Source organism: Condylura cristata, unplaced genomic scaffold (assembly GCF_000260355.1).
Source record: "Condylura cristata isolate star-nosed mole 26May11 unplaced genomic scaffold, ConCri1.0 scaffold00036, whole genome shotgun sequence".
In the NCBI taxonomy this organism is placed as follows: Eukaryota; Metazoa; Chordata; class Mammalia; order Eulipotyphla; family Talpidae; genus Condylura; species Condylura cristata.
Window position 1 is genome coordinate 6587242 of NW_004567137.1, and position 23042 is coordinate 6610283.

General features: G+C 34.6%; 1 protein-coding gene across 13 annotated transcripts in view; it reads left to right on the top strand.

The window, feature by feature from the left end:
• The window catches only part of C2CD5 (C2 calcium-dependent domain containing 5), an 88267-nt gene that overhangs the window by 52554 nt on the left and 12671 nt on the right, over positions 1-23042 (top strand). For all 13 annotated transcript variants that reach the window (XM_012732844.1, XM_012732847.1, XM_004693215.2 and 10 more), the window contains 12 exons: positions 695-809; positions 3549-3644; positions 6212-6403; positions 7059-7245; positions 9233-9397; positions 13140-13280; positions 15932-15995; positions 16343-16404; positions 16612-16710; positions 17024-17113; positions 17869-17956; positions 18894-18980. In XM_012732844.1, the coding sequence (XP_012588298.1) occupies positions 695-809; positions 3549-3644; positions 6212-6403; positions 7059-7245; positions 9233-9397; positions 13140-13280; positions 15932-15995; positions 16343-16404; positions 16612-16710; positions 17024-17113; positions 17869-17956; positions 18894-18980 (1386 nt within the window). The remainder of the gene's footprint in view (positions 1-694; positions 810-3548; positions 3645-6211; positions 6404-7058; positions 7246-9232; positions 9398-13139; positions 13281-15931; positions 15996-16342; positions 16405-16611; positions 16711-17023; positions 17114-17868; positions 17957-18893; positions 18981-23042) is intronic.

A 23042-nucleotide genomic window follows, 5' to 3' on the forward strand; every position in this document is an offset into this window, starting at 1 on the left:
GGTAATAAGATATTATTCTGTGATCTGAGGCATTTCCTTAATTGTGGAGTTTATCGTATTCTGTCTGAAATTTTTCCTTATGCAGTGACATAATTTGATTTCTTCAATGTATTTGTTTCTTTTATTTAAACTAGCTAGTACCTTTAATTCTTGTCTCTTTGTTTTAGACATGTCTCACATTTTTTAGACGGATTACTACAAATGGCATTCTCTCCTTTAACACAGTCAGATCTTTGCTTTGGAGAGAATCCAGAATATAGTAGGTTGTAAAACAGAGACTAGGAAATGAAATCTGAATTTAAATGAAATTTATGGATATGAATGAACATAAGTTGTTCATTCGCTGAGGTGACAGAGAGGATCTTCTCTCAATTTAAGATTAGGATCTAGGAATTCTGGGTCTCCATTTTAAGTTGTGTCTAATAAGATATATTCCTATAGAAGTCCCTTAAAGTAATAATGCAAAGAAGACTAGATTTTTTGCTGTCAATTCAGTTTAAAATGTTAAATTTTGTGAGAAGTAGTATTAAATTAAATAAAATGTTAATAAGATTTTTGAGAAACAGCATTTTATAGTTGTTAGTTTTAAAATCTGTGTGAGACACTATTTCCAGAGTACGTTTATTTGAAACATTTCTTGTTCATATAGACAATGTGTGTTGAGTAGTGAACTGATTTAAAATTTATTTTTCAGATGAACCAGAAACTCGAGATGCGTGGTGGGCAGAAATCAGACAAGAAATAAAATCACATGCTAAAGCATTAGGCTGTCATGCTGTAGTGGGCTACAGTGAATCAACTAGCATCTGGTAAATGATAATAATGACTTGATTTTCTAGATGCTGTAACTTACAGATTGTCATCTGAAAGGGGGAAAGCTTTCTGAAGATGTAGAGAAAAGAGGGATAGTGGGGTGATCCAGAAGAAAGGGCTGTGGAGTTTATCAGGTTCATGTACCACTTTTATACTTAATTGCTCTGTAACTTTGGGAAGGTTACTTTTCTTGTCTGAATTACCATTTATTTATACATTGATTGGAGATCATACTGCCTATCAGTTGAGGTTATTGAGGGATTAAAATAAGAACACTGCCACATAGCAAGAAGTAACTGTAGGCCCATTCTGCTTCAGTTTATGACTTTCCTCCCTACACTGGGGTCTTTGGGGCACTTGATCTGTATTGTAAATGAACTGTTATGTGTCTTTTAAGTTTATCTATAAACTTATTTCACTTTTGGCTAACTAACTTAACTTTCTCTTGCCAACAAATTATTTTCCGAACTGCCGAGTTAGGGAAGCACTTCTATTCTCTTAGTTTTTATCCATGCCTTTAAAGTTCATGCCATTCCACAGATTGGACTTTCCTTCCTCGAAAATATTCTCCTGCCTTCCTTAATTAGCTCTCTGTGATCTGCAGTCTTTATTGGTTCTTTTTTCAAACAGCCTGACACTGAACTTTTTCATCCTTAAGGCCTGTATGTCTACTTAATTTTCAACCATATTTTTGATGTAATTATTTTTTGTAAATACCTTTTTTAAAATTTCAATCTATAAAATTTCACTCTTCAATAACAACTTAGTATTTTCCACCCATTATATTTACTCACGTACCTACTTTGTTTTGATCCCTTTCTTAACCAAGAGTTTTCCCTTTCCTCACTCAGGTTCTGACTTGCTCTCTGCTAACCTTGAAGGAACATTCAGCCCCTCCAAAAGTTTGTAATAGGTGTCATCTAGAAACTCTTTGAACTTGTCCTTCCTTCTTTCCCCACCTTCTATCCTTGGATAATTTTTACAGCCAACTAGTATGTATATATTTCTCTTTTGCTTCTTGCAAGATCATTGTTAGAGAAAAGTGAATATAGAAATGTAAACATTACAGACGATGCTACTTCTGAGGGTCCTTTCTTTTCCTTTGTATACCATGTATTAAACTCTTGAACTGGTCTATTCCCTTAGTAAGCTGTTCTACTCTTGTTAAACTGCTTTCTTATGCCTGTCTTGACTTACTCCCCAGGGGTCTTGCCTCATTTTTGGATTTAGTGTTGCACACTTTTATGTCCTAGTGACAGGATTTTTTTTCTCTTTTTATTAATCAATTGATTATTCTTTTTTTTTATTGTGGTCCTCATAGTTCTCCCACTACCATATCACCCATTAAGCATCACCATATCCACTTATGCTCTTTTCTCCCCTGTCTTGACCCCCTCACCCCCCGCCTCCACTCCCTCTCCCTGTTACTGGTTGCCTCAGTTATGTGGTCAGAGTGTGACACTGTTTTAAGACAGTTGTCTCTCTGAAGGGAGAAAGCAGTTACTGTATAAAAATGAACAATGACATAAGAAAATTTAAAAAATCAAACTGAAAAATAAATAAAAGATCTCGCCATCAGATTCATTCTGCTGGGGAGTTTGGAAAAATTATGTTTAATAATGATGTCCCAGATACTTTGGAGAATCCAACAAGACTGGAGGGATTGGAGGAAATTAACAGTGAACTAGCTGATGATTGAATTGAATCTCAGTGCATGAGTATGATATTTTAAAAGAAGAATGAATGCATAGAGAGAGGGCTCGTTTTTTAAAGAATAACATGTGAAAGAAGGCCAGAGATGAGATTCACTGTGGCTGGAGATAGGTCATTTTTCTGCCAAGCATTTATAGAACTGAGTCCTAATAATTTATTTAGAAACTTTAATTCATCTGATGCAAGCTTCTTTTTCCTTTAGCACTTAAAAAAAAATCTTCGTATTTTAATCCCATTTTACTCATTTTTTTCGAACTGCTTTCATTGTTATTGGATTAAACCTGATAGGCACTTCTGCTTTCTGGCCCCTGAATTCAGATGTCTACCTTGGCTCCAGGTGTTCTTCCTGTCTTCTCATTACTCACAGAGCAAATGATCATTTCTCTCAATTTTCTTAGGTTTCTGGTACACTTATGTTTTGTTCCTGTGTTTTGTCACTTGTGTTATAATTTTTCTCATTTTCTTTGTATGATTCCATTCAATAATTGTTTTGATTATTAACTATTATTGTCTTCAAGTTGGGTAAAATGTAATAGTTTCAAAGAATTCTTTCGAAAATAGATTTTTATCATAGATGTAGTTTTAATGCTAGTGCACTTTGGATTTTCTTACACTTATTAAGTTTAAATTAAGCTATAACAATACAGATATTTACATAGTTGAGCTTTTAGAATAATTTTCATAAAATTTAGTAAGCATTTGAAGTGTTCTTTATTACTGTATGTAAAGGATCATTGCTGAATTCAACAATATAATTAACACTTAAATATCCTAATCTTTCAGCTTTACCACATTTTAAAGCAATCTGTTGTCAATATTTATACTTCACCTTTTACTTAAAGAATGCTCGTCCTCTATATTAATAGCAGGGTATTACTGCTGTTTTTGATCCTAAGCTTAAGGGGGTAATCCTGCAGTATTGTATTTAGTGGAGTCAAACTTGAACTTAGATTGTGGCCTTATATCACTTTGATATTTAACATTTTTACAATATGAACTTGTATGTGTTTTTTCTCTTCTAGTGAAGAGGTCTGTATTTTATCTGCATCCGGCACGGCAGCTGTACTGAACCCTAGATTTCTGCAGGATGGCACCGTGGAGGGCTGTTTGGAACAGAGGTGGTCATGGCAGCTGGGGTTATTTCCTATTAGGGCAAAAAAGGGAGAGGTGGACTTGGTTCTCTTAGATGGTGGTTTTTCTCTGTGAGGGTGGGTAACAGTGGTGTAGTTAGTAATCAGGACCAGACACTTTACTTAACTTTAACTGACAGATAGTAATAAAGAAGGCTTAGGTTCTGCACTCTATTGCATGTGTTACTGTTTTCAGTATCTTGATGAGTAACATATATAACTGACATAAATAACTATCAATTTCAACTTCAAGTATACAGTTTTTTGTTTGGCAAAGTAGAGGAATAACAAAAAGAGGTCATGAAGCAATTTTTATAAAGAAAATTCTTAATTTAGTAAAACAGAGCAATGTATTTTACCAAAATTATATATAAAAGCTTTATGAACAATGAAGTATGGCTATAGTGCATGTGATAGTGAAGTGAAAACACTGGATGGAATGAAATTGCTTTTTGGTTTATTTTATTAATTTTTAATTTGCTTTTATAAGCAGATATTTATCAAGATGGATGGATGGAGGGAGGGAGGGAGGGAGGGAGGGAGAGAGTAGTTTGGTATCACAGTTTACCTGGATAACATACATTTTAATTGTTTCTGACCTCCCAGTGTATATACTTGCTTTTCCTCAGGATTACTATGTTAGTATTTAATAAGGAAAAAAAAAGCAAAAACATTCTTTATCTGACAATATATACTATACAGTTGCAAGTCTTTATATAATATAAAAAATTTTCTCAGTTTGGGAGGCAAATAGAAGATATTGGTCAGTTTCTTCTTCTGTTAGTATTAAAAGTGAACTTTGACCATGTTATATTCCAGAACATTAAAATCATAAATAGGAAAATAAAATCATAAATAGAAAAGTGATACATGTTGAAGTATATTAAACAACCAGAATTCAATATTATATTGAGAAAACTGACTTCACCAGTGAGTTGTCCTAATGCTGCAGGAGAGTTCTCTCACATCTCAGTTAACTTCATTCTTGAGGGAGAGAAGTCTAATATAACAACGACCAGTGGCTTGCATAGATACAGTGAATTCTTGTCTGTGGCTGCCCAGAGTAACAGATGTCATCCCTGTTTGTAAAAGAGAAAAACCTCGTTTTTTTTTTTCTTCTAAAAAAAAAAAGTGTTAGGGTTTCCTAGAGAAAATTTGGAAATTGTGAGAGTAGAAGAGGAGGAGAATTCTCTATGATGTCACTATTCAGAGACAGTCCCATTTTTACATTACAAACTTCAACTGTTTTCATAAATGTCATATTATTTTTATGTCTTAACATGTTAAACCACTTAAGTTCAAACTTGTGTCACTTGTTTAATTAAAAATTGCTCCAGTTTTCATCCTTGTGTGATCCCTTTTAATACTTGGGCTTTGGATTCAATTTGGAATTAAAAACTGAAGTTTGCTGCTCAGTTCTTAGTGTGACTGAACAAGTTGCTTAGCATCTCAGGTAGGTTTTGGGCAAAACAGTCTGGTTCTTGTTGGTGACTGCTGAGCATTACTTTTCTTCTGTAATCATAAAAAAGTAAAAGGAATCTTTCTAGCTAGTTGTTATTATTCTGTTTTATAGAGGTAGCTCTGAGAAGTCAAATGATTTGCTAAAGCTCACACAACTTCACTCAGGTCTGCTGACTTCCCTATCTCTTCTAATACACAGAATGCCATCTCAGCAATAAAAGAATATTATCTGACAGTAGTAGAGGATTACTATGTAAATTTAGTGAAATAATATATACAGAAACTGTACAAAGCCTGGCTTCTAGGAAGGTACCCTGTGAGTTTCCTTTCCCTTTTTGAAAAAATATGTGTACTTCTAAGTTTCAGTTTCTAAAGAACTACTTTAGATTAGAAAGAATTGAGAAACCATGTTTTTTTCCAGATTTCCAGATGTTTTGTGTGAGTCGAGTTCTAAATGTAGCTTTTCTGTTTCCATTCCTGTTCTCTTAGTTTCCTTTAATTACATGAGTGAAAAAATAGTCATTCTAAAATGAATTTATAAATAGCATGTTACAAGCGCTTACAGTGACTAAGGGGGTGTGCTTTATGTGTATGTTGTTTATGAAACATGTTTGGTTTCTCAGAAGTATTAGAACAGTCTTTGGAGATTAGACAGAATATGACTATATATTTGTTTATAATCTTAATGATTTTTCATACTGATAGATTGGCTAAAATTTTTTTTTAAGATTTTTTTTTTATATTTGTTTTACATTTTCCAGCTAGTAGGGAAATATACTTTTACTGTCCACCCACTTGTTTCTGTGTTGAATCCCAAAATAAAAACTTGGGATAATAGTTTTTGGTAGGTGGTAAGTCATCAAACATAGATTGATTCAAAATGATTTTATAGTTATGTGAACTTTTCCTCTTAAAAGAGAGTATATGGTTCTGATTTCATAGTCATTTCTAATTCTTCTTGGTCACATTCTTGTTTTTAATCACCCACTGTGGAGGAAGGTATGGGGTAGTTTGTATGTAAGTACTATATATGCAGTGCATGTTTTGAAAAATAATCAAAAAACCTTAATGTATTTTCTTAATATATTCAATAGGCTAGAAGAAAATCTGCCTGCAGGCTGTGGGTTCTGCCATATACCATATGATGAACTGAATATGCCATTTCCAGCTCATCTCACCTACTGCTGTAACTGCAGGAAACAAAAAGTCCCTGATGTTCTCTTTACCACAATAGACCTCCCAGTGGATGCCACAGTTATTGGGAAAGGTTGTCTAATTCAGGCCAGGTATGTTTGTGGAAACAGTATTTGCGTCCCTGAAAGAGAACAGGGCATATAACTGGAAATAGTCCAAATATCTGTTTCCTTGATGCACGTACCTGGCAGGATGGGCAATTCTGTGTGAACCTGTATTTTAGCATAAGTGAAATTGGTAAGAAAAATACTCTTTTTATAAAACATTAAGTTTGTTGCCACAGAGATAATTAACCTGTTGAAAGCTAAGGGTGTGACTCAGTATGCTTGAATGGTATTAAATATGTAACACCTTCACCATTAAAGTGTAGGCTTTTGGAGACTTAGTTTATTGTAGGGACCTTTTGTATAGTTCTTGATGTCAAGAAGTTGGAAATTCAAATTTGTTAGACTTTTAAATATTCCCAAAACAAAATAGTGTCTTATGATTACATGCAGTTATGAAACCTGTATTCTCTGGTAATTTTGGTCAATATTTATTTGAGATTATTTTTCTTTTTTTTAATTGAACTGTGACGTTTAGCAGAAGACTGTAGAATGAAGAAGATAGTAGAAAAAGTTATTGATATAACTTTAGTAAACTCATTTGAAACAATTAAATGTTGACTCACTTTAAGAAAGTTCTAAATATTGGACATTTCTTAAAATGTACTGAGAATACTATCTTAGTAACTTACTTTCCTTACAGGTTATGTCGCTTGAAAAAGAAAGCACAGGCAGAAGCAAATGCCACAGCTATCAGTAATCTGTTGCCATTTATGGAATATGAAGTGCATACTCAGCTAATGAATAAACTAAAACTCAAAGGAATGAATGCATTATTTGGACTCAGAATTCAGATCACAGTGGGTGAAAATATGTTAATGGGCTTAGCGGTAAGTTTAGATGTTTTGGTTTTGTTTGGTGATTTTTTGTAGTTGTAGATTTTGTACAAGAGCAAATTTCTGTATGTAGGGGATAATTGCATGGTGATGGCAAACATAATTTAAGGAAGTAATAGGATTTTCATTAAAATATTTAATATTGCATTAATTTGGGAGAAAACGGGTTTATCATTCATTGTTCAAAAACTCACATGCTTATTAGTGAGAACGTAACATTAATATGCAATATGTGCTGAATACAAGGCTAGTTTTTAATAGGCATGCCTGTAGAAACTAAGAATTTATTCAAAGGTTTGTAATATACTGTGCCAACTGTAGCAAACTCTTCTGCTGATTGAGCCCCAGAAAACAATCTGTGTAATTCTTCACTGCTGCTTCCAGTACTGCCTTTCCTGATTCCTGCTCATCTTTTCCTTCTTGGTCATTAATGTTAACTCATGGCACTGTGTTTTCACTTGTGCTCTTAAATCTCAGAGTCTCTAGAGTAGCTTCCATGATGGTTAATCTCTGCTGAGTGTCACTGTGCTGCTCCACAGGAATGTGGGATTACCTTTGCTTTGTAAGAAGATAAAAGGATGCTGTGATATGTTGAGAGTTGTCCAAAGAAATACAGTTAACATTTTCTCAAACTGGTTTTTCTGGCCCAGCCCTGTCTGGTTTCAGAGGCTTTGTGTTCTCACCCATTTTGGCCTGGTTGCCTCATTAATGAATGCAGCTCAGAGGAGTGCAGTGGGCACAGAGGTCATGCCTAGGCAGAGCATCAGTCTGGGGCATGATGCAGGATGGACACTAGTCACAAACCGGAGAGCTCCTAGAGAGCAGTTCTATATACTGCAGAGACTTCATCATAGAGTTTCTGACTCCTTTTAGGATAGGCTTTAACAAATTTGGCAAATAATTAATTTAAAAATATGAAAATACAAAATACCCAGAGGTAAAAAACTTGTCTTTTCCCCATTTCACTCTTTTGTTGTTAATAATTTGATGTTTATATTTCTATACATTTTTTGCTTTCCTATATAAGCATATGTCAGCATACAAGCATATAAAGGGGTGTGTATGTGTGTGTGTGGTATGCCTGCACACACACACACACACACGCAGTATCTTGGTTTGTGTTTCCCTTAATAGTTTCCCAGAACAGATGGTAGGCAGTACTGTAGTAATTTAATCATAATGCTAATAGTCATTTATTTAAATATTTAAATCTGTCTGAAGTAAAGTTTTCATTCTTAGTAATTACAGAGGTGGGGTGGGTAGTGTAAAATTAATGGGTTCAGAATGAGAAGCAGATTCAAGTCTCTACATATTTATTGACAGTATGATTTCCAGTGAATTTCCTATCCTTTCTGGATTTCACATTGTTTTGTAAATGTTTTCTCTTACTTTGCCACTTAAAATGTACATGATATATTTATTCATGAAAAGTTTACTTTTTTAGAAACTTTTTTCAATAAATTTATTTTTTACAATCACAAGGTACAAATTTTGAAAGTACAATAGGATATATGGTGAAATCCTCCTCTTGCTACTGTCCCCTATCTTCCAGGGTCCATACTAAAAGCAGCTAACCCTGTTGCTGGTTAGATTTTTCTCTGCCTTTCCACATATGCATATCTGTGTGTTCACAGATGCTGAGTAACTTTTCCCTGCAGGGCTCCTATTCCTAAATATGAAACCTTAAGACATTTTTCTGTGGGAGAGGGGGACGATAGAAGAACTAGGGTGTAGGCCAGAGGTGCAGGGAGTAGGGAGGTGACAAAGGGGGGAGCAGAACAGGCAAATCTACTGAAATACAGTAAGGGGTGCAGTGGGCAAGACAGGAGAGGTCTGCTGTGCCATGTAGGTTGGCTCCCTGGCCAGGGTTCAAACTCAGGTCATAGTGGTTATAGTGCTGAGACGTAACCTGTAGACCACGAAGGAGGCCCAGTAACTGTTATCTGATTTTTTTTGATTTCTTTTCCATTATGTTTATAAGTCGGCCACAGGTGTATACTTAGCAGCTTTACCAACGCCTGGTGGTATTCAGATTGCTGGAAAGACACCTAATGATGGCTCATATGAACAGCATATATCTCATATGCAAAAGAAGATCAACGACACAATTGCTAAGAATAAAGAGTTATATGAAATCAACCCTCCAGTAAGTAGAATACATCTGCACTGCCGATGCTTTAAGTTGTTGTTTAGATGTTAATATATTTTTAGATTATCTTTTTTGAACATAAAACATTTTCTTCACTGTTTGGATTAGCTTTCCTCATGATTTCATCCTTTCACTTCCCTTTATATCTTGACTCAACTGTCTCCTTTTCAGGGCAAACCACCCTAATTATAACTCTTCTGTCAACTTTTGGTACATCCTGTCTGCCTCAGTGTTTTATTGTTTTCTGTTACTCTTATATCTGTGTGTCTTATGTTTGTAGTTTTGATTTTTGTTGCTTGCTTGTTACTCTCAGTAGAATAAAGCTCCTCCAGGACTGTCTTCCTGGTTTCTATAGCACTTCTTCCTTGTAGTAGCCTCTCAGTCAGTTCTCATTGAATGACTAGAATGATTTAAAATTTTTTTAGGAAAAAGAAGGATTGCATATCCACAGTAAAAATGTGAAAGATTACAGTTTTTCAGTTTAAGCTACTCAATCATTTTCCTACGAGTCATTTCCGTGGTCTGTCTTCGCATCAAGGCGGCAGTAGCTCTCCCTGTGCTGCCTGCTCTATTAAAGTGTAATGGCCATAGTGTGAAGGGAGTGAGAGTGCTGCAGGCATTAGAATGAAGCTATTTGCTTTTTGAGTCGCTGATAATTAAATACTTAAGTAAAATGAAAGTGGACAACATTAATAACATTTTTATTAGACTTTACTTTTATACATATAATGAATTTTGGCTGGTCTCCTAGTGTAGTGCATTTCTAGCTGCATATTTACTTCTTTCTAGCAAAGTTGTTAAACTGGGAGGAATTTTAAAGTTTTTAGCTAGAGCTTCACTATTCCATGTGGTAGATAATGGCTGTGTGTGGCTGGTGAGCTCGTGATGTGTGGCTGATCTAAATTGAGATGTGTCATAAGTCATACACTGGGTTTGAAAGTTTAGTTCAAAATGGAAAATAAAATAGCCTATGAATGTGTTGTTGGATAGATAGCATGTTGAAAGTGGATATATTAAGTTTAAGATACCTTTTTTTTTAACTTGATACCATTTTTCACTTCATTACTTTATATTTTTGTTGAACACTGCTTTATATTTTTGTTGAACTCTGAGTTCAATAAAAATATATCAATGGGCCCTTCCTGGTGTCGCAGTGGGTTAAAGCGTAGCACTAAGAAGTTAAAGCCACTTCCGCATGAGTTCGATCCCTGCCCTGGAAGTAATCCACATGGCACGGCAGACCTCTCCTGACCTGCCTACTGTTCCCCTCAGCAGTGTACTTCATAGATCTGCCTCTTCTGCTCCCCACTCTGTCTCTGGTGAGTCCTCTTACTGCCCCTGCACCTCTGGCCTGTACCCCAGTTCTACATGCACAAATAAATAAATCTTAAAAAAAAATATACACACACACACATATATCTCAATGTATTTATACATTAATATTTGAAAAACTGCCTTTGTTAAATTAAGGTATTCCATGCAACTTATATTGTAGTTGTTTTTCTTTTGTAATTATTGATTGATATTTGAATATTACAGTTGATGTCCATCGGGGAGAATGGTTTGAAAACTGTATGTTAGGCCTCAATGGTCAGTTCTACTGTTGTGAGCTGAACCCGGTTTGTTAGCAGTGTTGATTCCATCATGATCTCCCACAGGAACAATTGCTCCTCCTCCACCTCATTGTGTACCTCTGGTACCTGCCTGTGCTTCTGGTATAGTGCCAGTGACATAGTACTGATGAGGTTTCCTTTGTTCTTTTGCTGTCACACAAGCTCCTTGAAGACAGGAACATATTTAAATGAGAATGATTTAAGCCACTTCATCCATTCAGTAGCTATTTATTGAAATTCTACTACTGTCTTTTAGAGGAAGGAATAAATGTTAGATTTTTTTTTAGATTTCAGAATATATAGATTTCATATATTGCGTATGACTATCTTTCCATAAAAGGAGTAGTCAACTTATGAATCTTATAATTTCATAATTTCTGTTTTTTTTAAGGTTTATTTTTTTGTGCATACAGAACTGGGGCACAGGCCAGAGATGCAGGGGCGGTGAGAGGATTCACCAGAGATAGAGTGGGGAGCAGAACAGGTAGATCGTTGAAGTACACTGCTGAGGGGAGCAGCGGTGGGTCAGGAGAGGTCTGTGGTGCCATGTGGATCATCTCTAGGGCAGGTGGGGATCGAACTCATGTGGAAGTGGCTTTAGCTTCTTAGTGCTATGCTTTAACCCGCTGTGCCACCAGGGAGGGCCTATAATTTCTTTTTTCGTTACAGATCCTGATTCTAATAATCTTTTAGTGCAACATCTCAGTTTATTTGACAAAGTTAGGGTGTGATGGTAATTACCAGCTATCTACATAGTATGATACTCATATCATTGCTTTCTTTTCAATTTTCTAAACAATATATGCCCTCTCTGAAAATATGGATCACATATTTTCTTGGGGAAAATAGTTCCCACCACTGTGAATGCTCCTGTTGGATTTCTTTCTCAGTACATTGAGTGGTGTTTAAATGCTGAGGTATAGCAACACTGAAATGCAGCTGTTCAGTCATCCCAAAGGTATAAGAATAGTGTAGAACATTTAGAATGGGAGTACCAGTGATGCAGCACCATTATGAATTTAAAATATATTACATTGGAGAGTTGTATTTGTTAGGTGTGTGATACAGTGATTTTAAACTACTTTGACATTATAAAAAGATGTGTGGCATTAGTGGGAAAACATTGCACAAAGAGTCAAATAACTGACCTGGACAGCACCTTATTCGGATGCACCTCTGAACTACAGCTCGTCCTCACTGTCCTCAATAGAGGGCAGCTTAACTCGGAGTGCAAATAAGATAACACAGATGTGAAAGTATCCATTTATACTGTCCATAGATAGCTGTGTCATAAAGCTGTGTGCTGCTGGTCTCACTCACATAAGGTATGCATAATCATACCCCTGCAATGAACATTTGAGACTATATTTTTGAAAATCTTTCTCTATTTCCTTTTTAAAGATAACTCTGTTTCACCAGTGATAAGTATGAATTTTGCATTTGTGCTCACATATCAACATTTGATGATATTTTTTGTGGCCAACAGAAATTTCTAAGTTCTAGTTAGTTCTGGTTTTTGGCTATATAACATATAAAAGTTAATGAATTCTTACAGGATTCATAACACACACTGACCATACAAGATTATTACTGCTAACTGCCAACATTGATTTAACTTAATTAATAAGTTATACAACAAATACATGTGTTCAGTTTAACTATATCTACACAGAACATCATATTCCACATTTTACTATGTAGAGCTCTAGAAAATTACTACTGGATATGAAAAAATATAACAGATTAGAATCCTGTTAAAGGACATAAATCTTTAATGTCTTTATGGAATCTTATAATGTTAAAATGCTAAGTAGGAAATACCTCTGAGCTGAAAGGACTACAGTTCCCTTGTTCATTGTAGTATCTGCTATGTACACTAGCTGACAATACAACTTTGCTGTGTCTGTGACAGTTCTGTATGTTTCTGGGTAAGTGCATCAAGACTGCTATTACTGATAAAAGGAAGCATCTATTAACTAGTCATAGAGGTTATAGTTAAATATAGGTGGTGAATATATTTTACAGACTTCCCCCAGCTTCCATTTTTTATCTGTTAATATAGTAGTTTAAAACCCATCTGAAAAAGACTGTCTAATATGATATAAAGCAGCTTTTTTTTCTTTTAGGAAATGTCTGAAGAGATTGTAGGATCACCTATACCAGAACCTAGACAGCGCTCAAGACTTTTGAGATCTCAGTCAGAAAGCTCTGATGAGGTTACAGAATTGGATCTTTCACATGGAAAAAAAGACGCTTTTGTTTTGGAGGTATTATTGCACTGAACAAATTTCTTACGGTTTTTGAAAGAAGCTGTATATTCTTATAGTCAGATGTTAAATTGATGTGATACTTTCTTGTCATTCCAACTATTATAAATATTGGAAGAATATTTTGTTATAGACATTGCAACAAATTTGAAAATATCAACTTGTTAATATATTTTATGCAAATAGAAAAGTTAATGTATGGATTCAAATAGAATGTTAAACACAAAGCTATTTCTGTAGACTTGAACAAATTAGAAATTAAGTAACTATTGTTTTTGCTTACTGTATTATATTCTGTACATATAACATGTTACTATATAAAATTCCACGTGTAATATAGTGCAAACACTGAATTCTTAGTGTAGTGTTTTCTTACTAAATTCAAAAGATATAATTTAATCTCAGAACATTTTAGTAACTTTCCTATAGAATACGTGTGGCAGGAAAATTTTGTGGAGCCTCCTCCCTCACAAATATGTTCTCCTTCACCTTCCCCCATTGATTTGTTAGCTCTAGAAGAGAGAAAATATCTTCCTTTGATAATGAAGAAAGGAAAACAAATACTCAGAAATATTCTGATATAATATATTAGCTAGAGGAAAAGCCAAGTTCCTTGAGCTCAGGGAAGCTGGAAGCTGATAGTAGAGTTGTCCTGCAATAGGACTGGAGGTTTGATGAAACCAGAACTGTGGCCATGAATGTGATTGGGTTGTGTGGGGGATGCATGAGGCTTACCTGAGGCAAGAGTGTGCTAGGACACTCAAACTATATGTTTTGTGCCTTTTTCTCTGTTTTTTTTTTTTTTTCCCCCTACAGTGAGAATGGGAAAAGATGGAGGTTAGTAAAAGACTGTCAGGAGGTAAAAGGTTCCTCATGTTGTTTAGCAGCACTGTGTGGTATGGCTACTGTCAGTGTTATCTGAGAACTTGTAAGAAAACAAATTCTTGGACCCTACTTCAGACCTGGTCAGTGAAAATTTCAAGGTGGGGCCCAGGAGTCTGCTTAATAAATTCTGCAGATGATTTTAAACATTAGCTAATGTTTGGTCTAGGGCATTACTGGTCTGTCCGACCCTACGATCCCAGATCATGGGAGAAGAAAAGTGCTTCAAATGTGACAGGAGGTCAAGAGCGAGGTGCACATTCAGGAAGCAGTGGGACAAAGATAGTATTGTGGTTAGAGAAGGCTAGACATATGGGGTGGATTTTAGGGAGTATTGACTTGAGGAATGACTGTGGGTAGCTCCAATAAAGAAGCATAAATGGCTTTTTAAATTCAAAGGGCAATGTGAGGGAGGGCTTGGATAGTGTGCATCCGAACTTAAAACTCAGAAGCACTCATAAGTATCGATCAGGTTCCACAAGGTATTGTCACAGAGTCAGGTTACTCACAGTGAAGTAATGTAGGAGATAGGGTTTGGACTTATTATTTTTTTTTTTTAAAAGATTTATTTATTTGTGCATACAGAACTGGGGTACAGGCCAGAGGCTCAGGGGCGGTGAGAGGCTTCACCAGAGACAGAGTGGGGAGCAGAACAGGCAGATCAACGAAGTACACTGCTGAGGGGAGCAGCGGGCGGGTCAGGAGAGGTCTGCCGCGCCATGTGGTCACCTCCAGGGCAGGCGGGAATCGAACTCATGCGGAAGCGACTTTAGATTCTCAGTGCTGTGCTTTAACCCGCTGCACCACCAGGGAGGGCCCGGGTTTGGACTTATTTTTTTAGGCATGTATTAAATTTATCCCAGTGTTTAGCAAAAAAGTTTTTTTAAGTTGCACTTTAGTAATTCAAGAAAATTGATGTCATTGCTTATAATTTTTTGTCTTTTGAAATACACTCTCATGAAGACTTAAGAAAAGGCTCTCTTTTATTTTTAAAGAAATGTTTATGCATACAGAACTGGGATACAGGCCAGAGGTGCAGGAGTAGGATTCACCAGAGACAGAGTGGGGAGCGGAACAGGCAGACTGACCAAGTACACTGCTGAGGGGAGCAACAGGCGAGACAGGAAAGTTCTTCTGCTCCATGTGGATCAGCCCCCTGGCCAGGGATGGAACTTGTGCTGAAGTGGCTTCAGCTAGCTTTGTAGTGCTGTGCTTTTAGGTTGTTGCACCACCAGGGAGGGCCCACGACTCTCTATTTTTAACTCACTATAGTTTATAATATAAAAATATTTTACTGGCCCTCCCTGGTGGCGCAGCGGGTTAAAGCACTGCACTGAGAATCTAAAGCCGCTTCCGCATGAGTTTGATCCCGCCTGCCCCGGAGGTGACCACATGGCACGGCAGACCTCTCCTGACCCGCCCGCTGCTCCCCTCAGCAGTGTACTTCGTCCATCTGCCTGTTCTGCTCCCCACTCTGTCTCTGGTGAAGCCTCTCGCCGTCCCTGAGCCTCTGGCCTGTACCCCAGTTCTGTATGCACAAATAAATAAATCTTAAAAAAAAAAAAATATTTTACTTAGAAGTATTTTTATTACTGTGGAAAGAGTTTATAGATTACAGGAATGTGTTTTTTAAGTTTTACACAGGAGAAAATAGCCCTACTTTTCCTTAGGGTATGTGTTTTCTATTTAATAAATAATAACATTTTTTTAAGCTTGAAAGGATTATATATTTACTTCTTAATGTAATAGTTTTAATTTTTTATTTTCAGATTGATGACACAGATGCTATGGAAGATGTACATTCTCTCCTTACTGATGTTCCTCCTCCTTCAGGTAAATAAAAAACAATTTGAGATGAAACTAGCTTTGTATGTTATATTTCACTAATTTTTAGACTAATAGCTTTATTATAAAGGCTTTATCTATGTCCTTTACATGCTTGCTATGCTGAAAATATGCAATTTAGGTGGAATTGATTTTTAATCTTTTTACATTTAGATTTGAAAAAAGAGGTTTTAATTTATTCTATCCTGAAGGTATAGAGTTAAAAAATAATTCAGTTTTTAAAAATATGATAAATAGTTCATACATAGAGAACCTCATGATAATCGGAAAATGTTATTTAACACAGAAATAAATGAAATATTTTTATATACTTTAATTATGATTTGTTTTGACAGGCTTTTATAGTTGTAATACAGAAATTATGCCTGGCATAAATAACTGGACATCTGAAATACAGGTAAACCTTTCACTGTTCATTTTCAGTATATATATAAGTAAGTCCAAACAAATTCCTTCTTAATGCAGGTTTTTTTTTTTAATTATTGAAAAATGTTAACCTTTTTCAAGCCACATTATTGTTCATTATTTGGCTGTTTTATCAACTGATATAATACTTATTTTAAAAATAATAGAATAACTTGCTATTATATCTCTTCATATGTAGATGTTCACATCAGTAAGAGTAATTCGATTAAGCAGCCTTAACCTGACTAATCAAGCTCTCAATAAGAACTTTAATGATCTCTGTGAAAATTTGCTCAAGGTAGGAACCTTCTGACTATTTTAATTAAAACTAAGAATTAAAGGGAAATGTCTATCTGGAATATATTACACAGATATTATTTTTATTATAGGCCAATCTTGACTCTGAGATAAAAATGCTGAAGTTTTCCTCTCTATTTTAATGTACAAAATTATAAAATAATATTTTTAAGTTACTTCATAGATTTAAACATCATAAAGATTATTGTAGTTTTTGTGATTTAATCTTTTGAATGTTTCAAATGTGCATTAAAAATGGATTTTTATTCATTTTTGAAAAAGAAATGATATTATATATGTTTTTTGTTGTATAGAGCCTGTATTTTAAACTGCGGTCTATGATCCCTTGCTGCCTTTGCCACGTCAACTTTACAGTATCTCTGCCTGAAGATGAATTAATTCAGGTAATTAAGAGTCACTCGATTTTTTTCCCAGCTTTATTGAGATGTAATTGACACATACCATTGTGTATGCTTAAGGTGTACAAATGTGATAACTATATCACCTCACATAATTATCATTTTGGGAGGTGTTAAGAACATTAAGATATGTCATCTTAGAAACTTTACACACATGGGCTAACTATAGTCACCATACTGCACATGAAATCCCTAGGACTTAGCGCTAGAAATTTATACCCTTTGACAAACATCTCTCCATTTCATCCTCTCCATTACATCTCTCCATTTCATCCACACCCTCTAAGTAGGTGTGACTGGTTTTAATTCACATATAAGAGAGAACAAGCAGTATTTTATCTTATTTTACCTAAGATTCATTCTGTTATTAAAGATGTCTAGCTTTTATCTGTTTCATTATTAAAATTTTTCCTTCAGTAGATAAAGTTTTGCTTCCAAATCTTTGATTTGGAAGTTGCAAGTGTGCTTATGTGGGGTTTCTCCAGTCTCCAACTTTTAGAGAAGGTTCTTGAACTCGTTCTGAATACTGAGGTTTACATATACTAGTTGAGCTTGGTTGTTTGAGTATTAGAAGTTTTGTGTAAATGTGATTCAGAATGTTAACCATGCTAGGCAAATCACCCATTTAGTATAACTTGTCATCTTCTGAAAAAGGTTAGTATATTTTATAAGAGAAATTGGTAAAAATTGTAATTTTAGCAGTGACTATTTTGCTAATCATATTGCTTTTATGTTTCCAGGTTACAGTCACAGCAGTTGCAATAACTTTTGACAAAAATCAGGCTTTACAGACCACAAAAGCACATGTTGAAAAGTCATTGCAAAGAGGTAAATCTATGATGGATCGTTCATGTTCACTTACATTATAATTCATTGATAAATTATGGAGGACAGGGAGAATCCATTAGTGACTTGTTTCTTGAAGACCACATTTTCTGTTTATCTTGCTATTTTTCACACATGAAGAGGTAGATGACTGATGTTTTACATAGAGAGAATTGCTATTTTGTGGACTTAGGTTGTAGTTTGTTAATTTTGCAGTAACTTGAAGGTCTTTTTCTTGGGGTCTCAAAAGAGGTTTTCAAGACATCTGAGAATGTACTCAGATGGTAAAAATTCATGTATTTTTCTTAGGAAAGGTCCCGTTGTATTCAACAGAGTCTCAGAGTTGTCCTTCATCAAATAAAATATAAGAAGTACCATTGTTAATATATTGCAAAGAAACCCAAAGTATAAAATACCATTTATGTGTTCTGAAAAAGAGAGGGGAAAAGTATACTTCATAAAGTTTAATAATTTTCTGACTAAACAAAATATTCATGATAAGTCTAAAGTGTTTAACTTTGATGATTTGTACATGGTTCTGCATATACAACATTGAGTTAATATCAGATGGACAGATTTATTAAATAACTCTGAATATAAATATATTTTAAAAATTAATGCACAATAGTAACTTAAGATTCACAGAGCTACTAACTAGTAAAACAGTAAGAGTAGGCTAATAATCATCTTATTGAGTGCTTGTTAATTTTCAAGGCACTGTGCTGCTAAGAGATTAACATACATTATCATCTCTAACCTCACCACAGTGCTCTCATCTTCAACATGCACGGCTAAAGGGTCCTCAGGGGAAAAACCATGGAGAAATAAACAGAATAAAGTTGGGGAGGAGGAATACACATGCCATCAGAGTCTTAATTTTCAGAAAGTCAACAATAGATTATTATTACTAGATAACTAGTGTCTTTTTTTGCCTCTCAAGCTTCTACAGATAATGAGGAACTTCTGCAGTTTCCACTGGAACTCTGTTCAGACTCACTGCCTTCTCAGCCTTTTCCACCTTCTAAAGGTTGGTTAACTAAGGGAAATGCAAAAGCAAGTTCTAGTTTCTTTTACTTGTTTCTTCATTGTAGGCAGTATTACTTAATCTGAGATGAAGATTTACTCTTCATTCCCTCACTGTATGTTTCTTCATGTTCATGAAGGGGAGAAGGTAATGTTCGCCTTAATTTCTCAAGCAGTCTCATCATAAGTTATTAAGGTAATTTTTCATATGATTCCAGTCTTTTACTTCAAGTACATTAAAGTTTTATTTTCAGAGATTTGGATTTCCTTATAATGATTCTCAATATGGTATATTTGATACTTATATTAGGTAATTTTTTTCCAGCTACAGTTAACCTTTTATAAAAATGTTTAGATTTTCATAGATGGCAGAATACCTACTTTCTTTGGAAAATAAATGAGGAGCTTCTGAGTGGGAGCAACAGAAGTGTGAGAAAGTGTATTATGGCTGTAATTGAGTCGTTATGTCCTTTTAAGCTGTTACATTTTTTCAGGCAAAATGATTATATCTTTGCTTAATAGCCATAAGTCTACTTAGGTCTGTACAATCCTTGTAGAAAAATGGGAAGTAATTTTTACCACTTCTCTCTGATTTCATTGCAACTTTTATTACAAAAAATTTCAAAATTACTTACCTTGTAGTATTAATTTTACAATAAATGTTTTTTCCTAGAGTTTTTATTCTGAGAAATGGTGCATTTATAATGTAATACCAAAATAACTTTCTAATTTTTTGTTTTCTGAGACAAGTGGAGCTATTTCTATTTGTGAGTTATTTATCTGATATCAAACTAGTGTATTACAAATGGGTTTATGTTCACATCTAGATCAGTAGAGTCGTTAATAAACCAGCATGAGGCCTGTCAGAACATATATCCTCACTTGAGGATGAAAAAAATAAGTTATTTTCTAATCTAGTAACTGTGGTCTTCTTTCCTTTTTGTGTAAATTAAAATTCTAATTTAGAAGTCCGAAGGGATTTTTAGCATACTTTAACTTCCTTGAAAGAATAGAGAGGAAAATTAAATCCAAAGATAATCTGAGTTCAGATTTGTAAGTTAAATGTAGCCTCCAGAACAGAAAGCAGAACTATCTAAATCTTCCTAGAACTGACTAGATGGGAATTTTTAACGAACATCAGCTCTTTGCAGAAGTTCATGTTTCATGCATGGTTATTTCCAAACTGCTTTTAAGTATTACTTTGCTTATATTTTCCCTACATTGGGGGTGGGGTGTGGTAGTGTGGGGTGGGTTATTAGAACCAAGAATCCAATGAATAAAAATTTGATGTGTTGCTATTCTAAAGGAATAGGTACTGTGGACGTAAGGTTCCTATTAGTTCTTCTGTGTAAATATCTACTGAAATCTGCAGAATAGTCAACTTTAATTTTCCCCTGTACATCCATAATGTAATTATAATTTCTGCAGTGTCTTCAAAATGTGTTTTCATTAGTATATTGCCTATATGTCTAGTACTCTGTGAAGTGAAGAGTAAGGAAAGAAGAATTGGACAAAGTCACAACCTAAGCAGTATTTAAAACTTCTGCAGTTTATTTTGAGGAGTGTGGAGATGCCATGAGGTGGTGTAATAAAGCAACAGAGTTGAGTGTTCATCCCAGTTCTGCTGCTGACGAAGTATAACAATTTAGGCCAGTTAACCTCTGTATGCCTCAGTTGTTCATCTGTACATGTGGAAGGATTAAGATTCTCTTTGGTCTTTAAAACTGTTTCCTTAAGTTTCCATAGTTTATGGTTGAGTGATTAATATGTTCCTGTTAAAAATGTTAGTCCAAAACAGTTATGTTTAAAGTCATGCTGAGCTTCTTTTAATTAAGTTAAAATGTTCCAAATAGCTTCTAATCAGTTAAACCAATAATTGTTTAATTCTGCTCCTGCACACCTTAGAAGTCATTTAGAGGTGACTCATGACTTTCCTGGAAGTGGGGTGGGAAGAGAACTGGGGTTGAGTGGATGAGAGAATAAGCCTCTGTATCCCCCACCTCTGAAGGAAAGCATCTTCAATTCAACGTCCTTTAAAGTATTGGTTTTCTCTATGTGACTTTGAGGAAAGGTTTCAAAGTTTGAAAGACGTGAATCAGATCACATCACCTCTATCATCACCACCACCACCACCATGGCAGTCATTGTAATGTTCACCATCATCACATCTGACACTAATGTATATAAAACTTTTTACATTAAGTATTTACCTGCAAGACCTATGTGCTGCTTCTTGAGTATTACATTTAAGAATCATTAGTGCACTAATACATTGATCTGTACCTTTTTAAAGTAAATTGTTTTATGAATCGTGATTTCTGTTGCATGCTTTTTATTCATTGTCTTTGCTTCTTCAAGTCTTTTCAGGAGGATGTAGGCTGTACTAAATATATTTGAAAGCGTTTCTCAATGTGTTTTGGAAAATTGGAGATAGGATGGGTTCTGGAAAGATCTCCAATGAATGTAATAGTAATAATAATGTTATAACTTGAATATAGTAAATGAGTATTGTAACTAAGTATTGAACCCCTATGAAAGTTTTGAATAGAGAATAGAAATACCTGAAGAAAGTTAAGCATATGGATTTAAAGGAAATAGGCAGCAGAGAAAGGCTGGTAATAGTTCTGGGAAAACAACAACAATAAAAATTTACCTACTTTCTTATGTGCAACCACAAGAGACTTAAAAATCAACTAGTAATACTGATAAAAAAATAAACATGCCATTTTTTATAGTTTGTTTGCTCATTAGGTAAGTTGATAGTTGTTTCTTTTTAAATTCTGAAAGCTTTGAAGTTGGATTTTTTTTCATGTTCTTATCACAGATAGGCTGATTGTTAAAAATTTCATTCCTTTTATGTTGACAGTAGTTTCAAGAGCTATTGATAGTGTGTTTATTAATATTTCCATCTTTTTACTTGTAGATAAACCTTTCCTTATCTTTTTGTGTTATTGAAGATGAATGACTATTATATGGAGAAAAATTATCTAATGACATGTACCCTATATATATTCACTATATAGAGGAAGCTGGGCCTGAATTGTCCATCCATGTTCAATTTTTTCTTCTGTGTTTTGTTACATTTGGCTTTGTTTTTCAAGGTTACAAAGTGGTTTGATGGATGTAATCCTCAAATTTATGGTTGATTGGTGTAACCTTGCTAGTTGCCTTGATTTTTGTGAATTGTAATATTAAAAAGTGCTGAGCCTAAGTAATTTTTTTGAAAGATATTAATATGTGAAAGCCATCAAAATTCTTTGAAAAACTTTGGTGAGGAACATAACTTATGTTATGTAATGAGAAAAATGATGGTATAAAAATTCTATACCAGTTTCATAATCTATTCTAATAGTTAAATATCAACATTTCCTTTTAAATGGTTAGTGAGAGAGAGAACATGAGCTTGAGCAAATATAATAAATGTGGAATCTGAAGAATGTGATCTGTGTGAACTATTAAATCAGTGATTTTTCTTACAGATTGGTTAAATTCAAGAATTTCATGTATGCGATTTTTAAAATCAAAGTTAACATATTACACTGGTTATATGTCTAAGGATGTAAATCTTGAGATATTAGGTACCATATAGTGAGGCTTATGAAATTTTATTAATGACATTGTGGGAATTATATGCCACTACAGTTTGGTCTCAAATTCTTTATAAATAATATCTGTGAAAGATGATAGTTTCCATTAAAATCTTGAGAATTTAAGGGCTGTTTTAGGTTTGATTAAGTCAACTTTAATTCTTACATACTGTTAGAGGAAAGTATGTAGAAGAAAAGTATTATACCCTCTCGGTAGTACTTTGACCTTGCTCTCTGCTGGGTGATTTCCTCAGGGAGAGTCTAGTAAGCCATCCACTGTCAGGAGTGCTGCTCTCATTCAGCAGTTGCTGACTGGTGGGCCAGGAAGAGGTCAAGATTTGAATTTCAGTAGAAAAGAGGACAGGTTGACTCTTAAAACATTGTATTCCAAGATTAGGTATTACAGCAGAAGTTTTTGTTTTTATTTTTGCAATAGGCTGAGTTACTTTTTATTAAATCAGTTTTTTTAAAAAATTTAT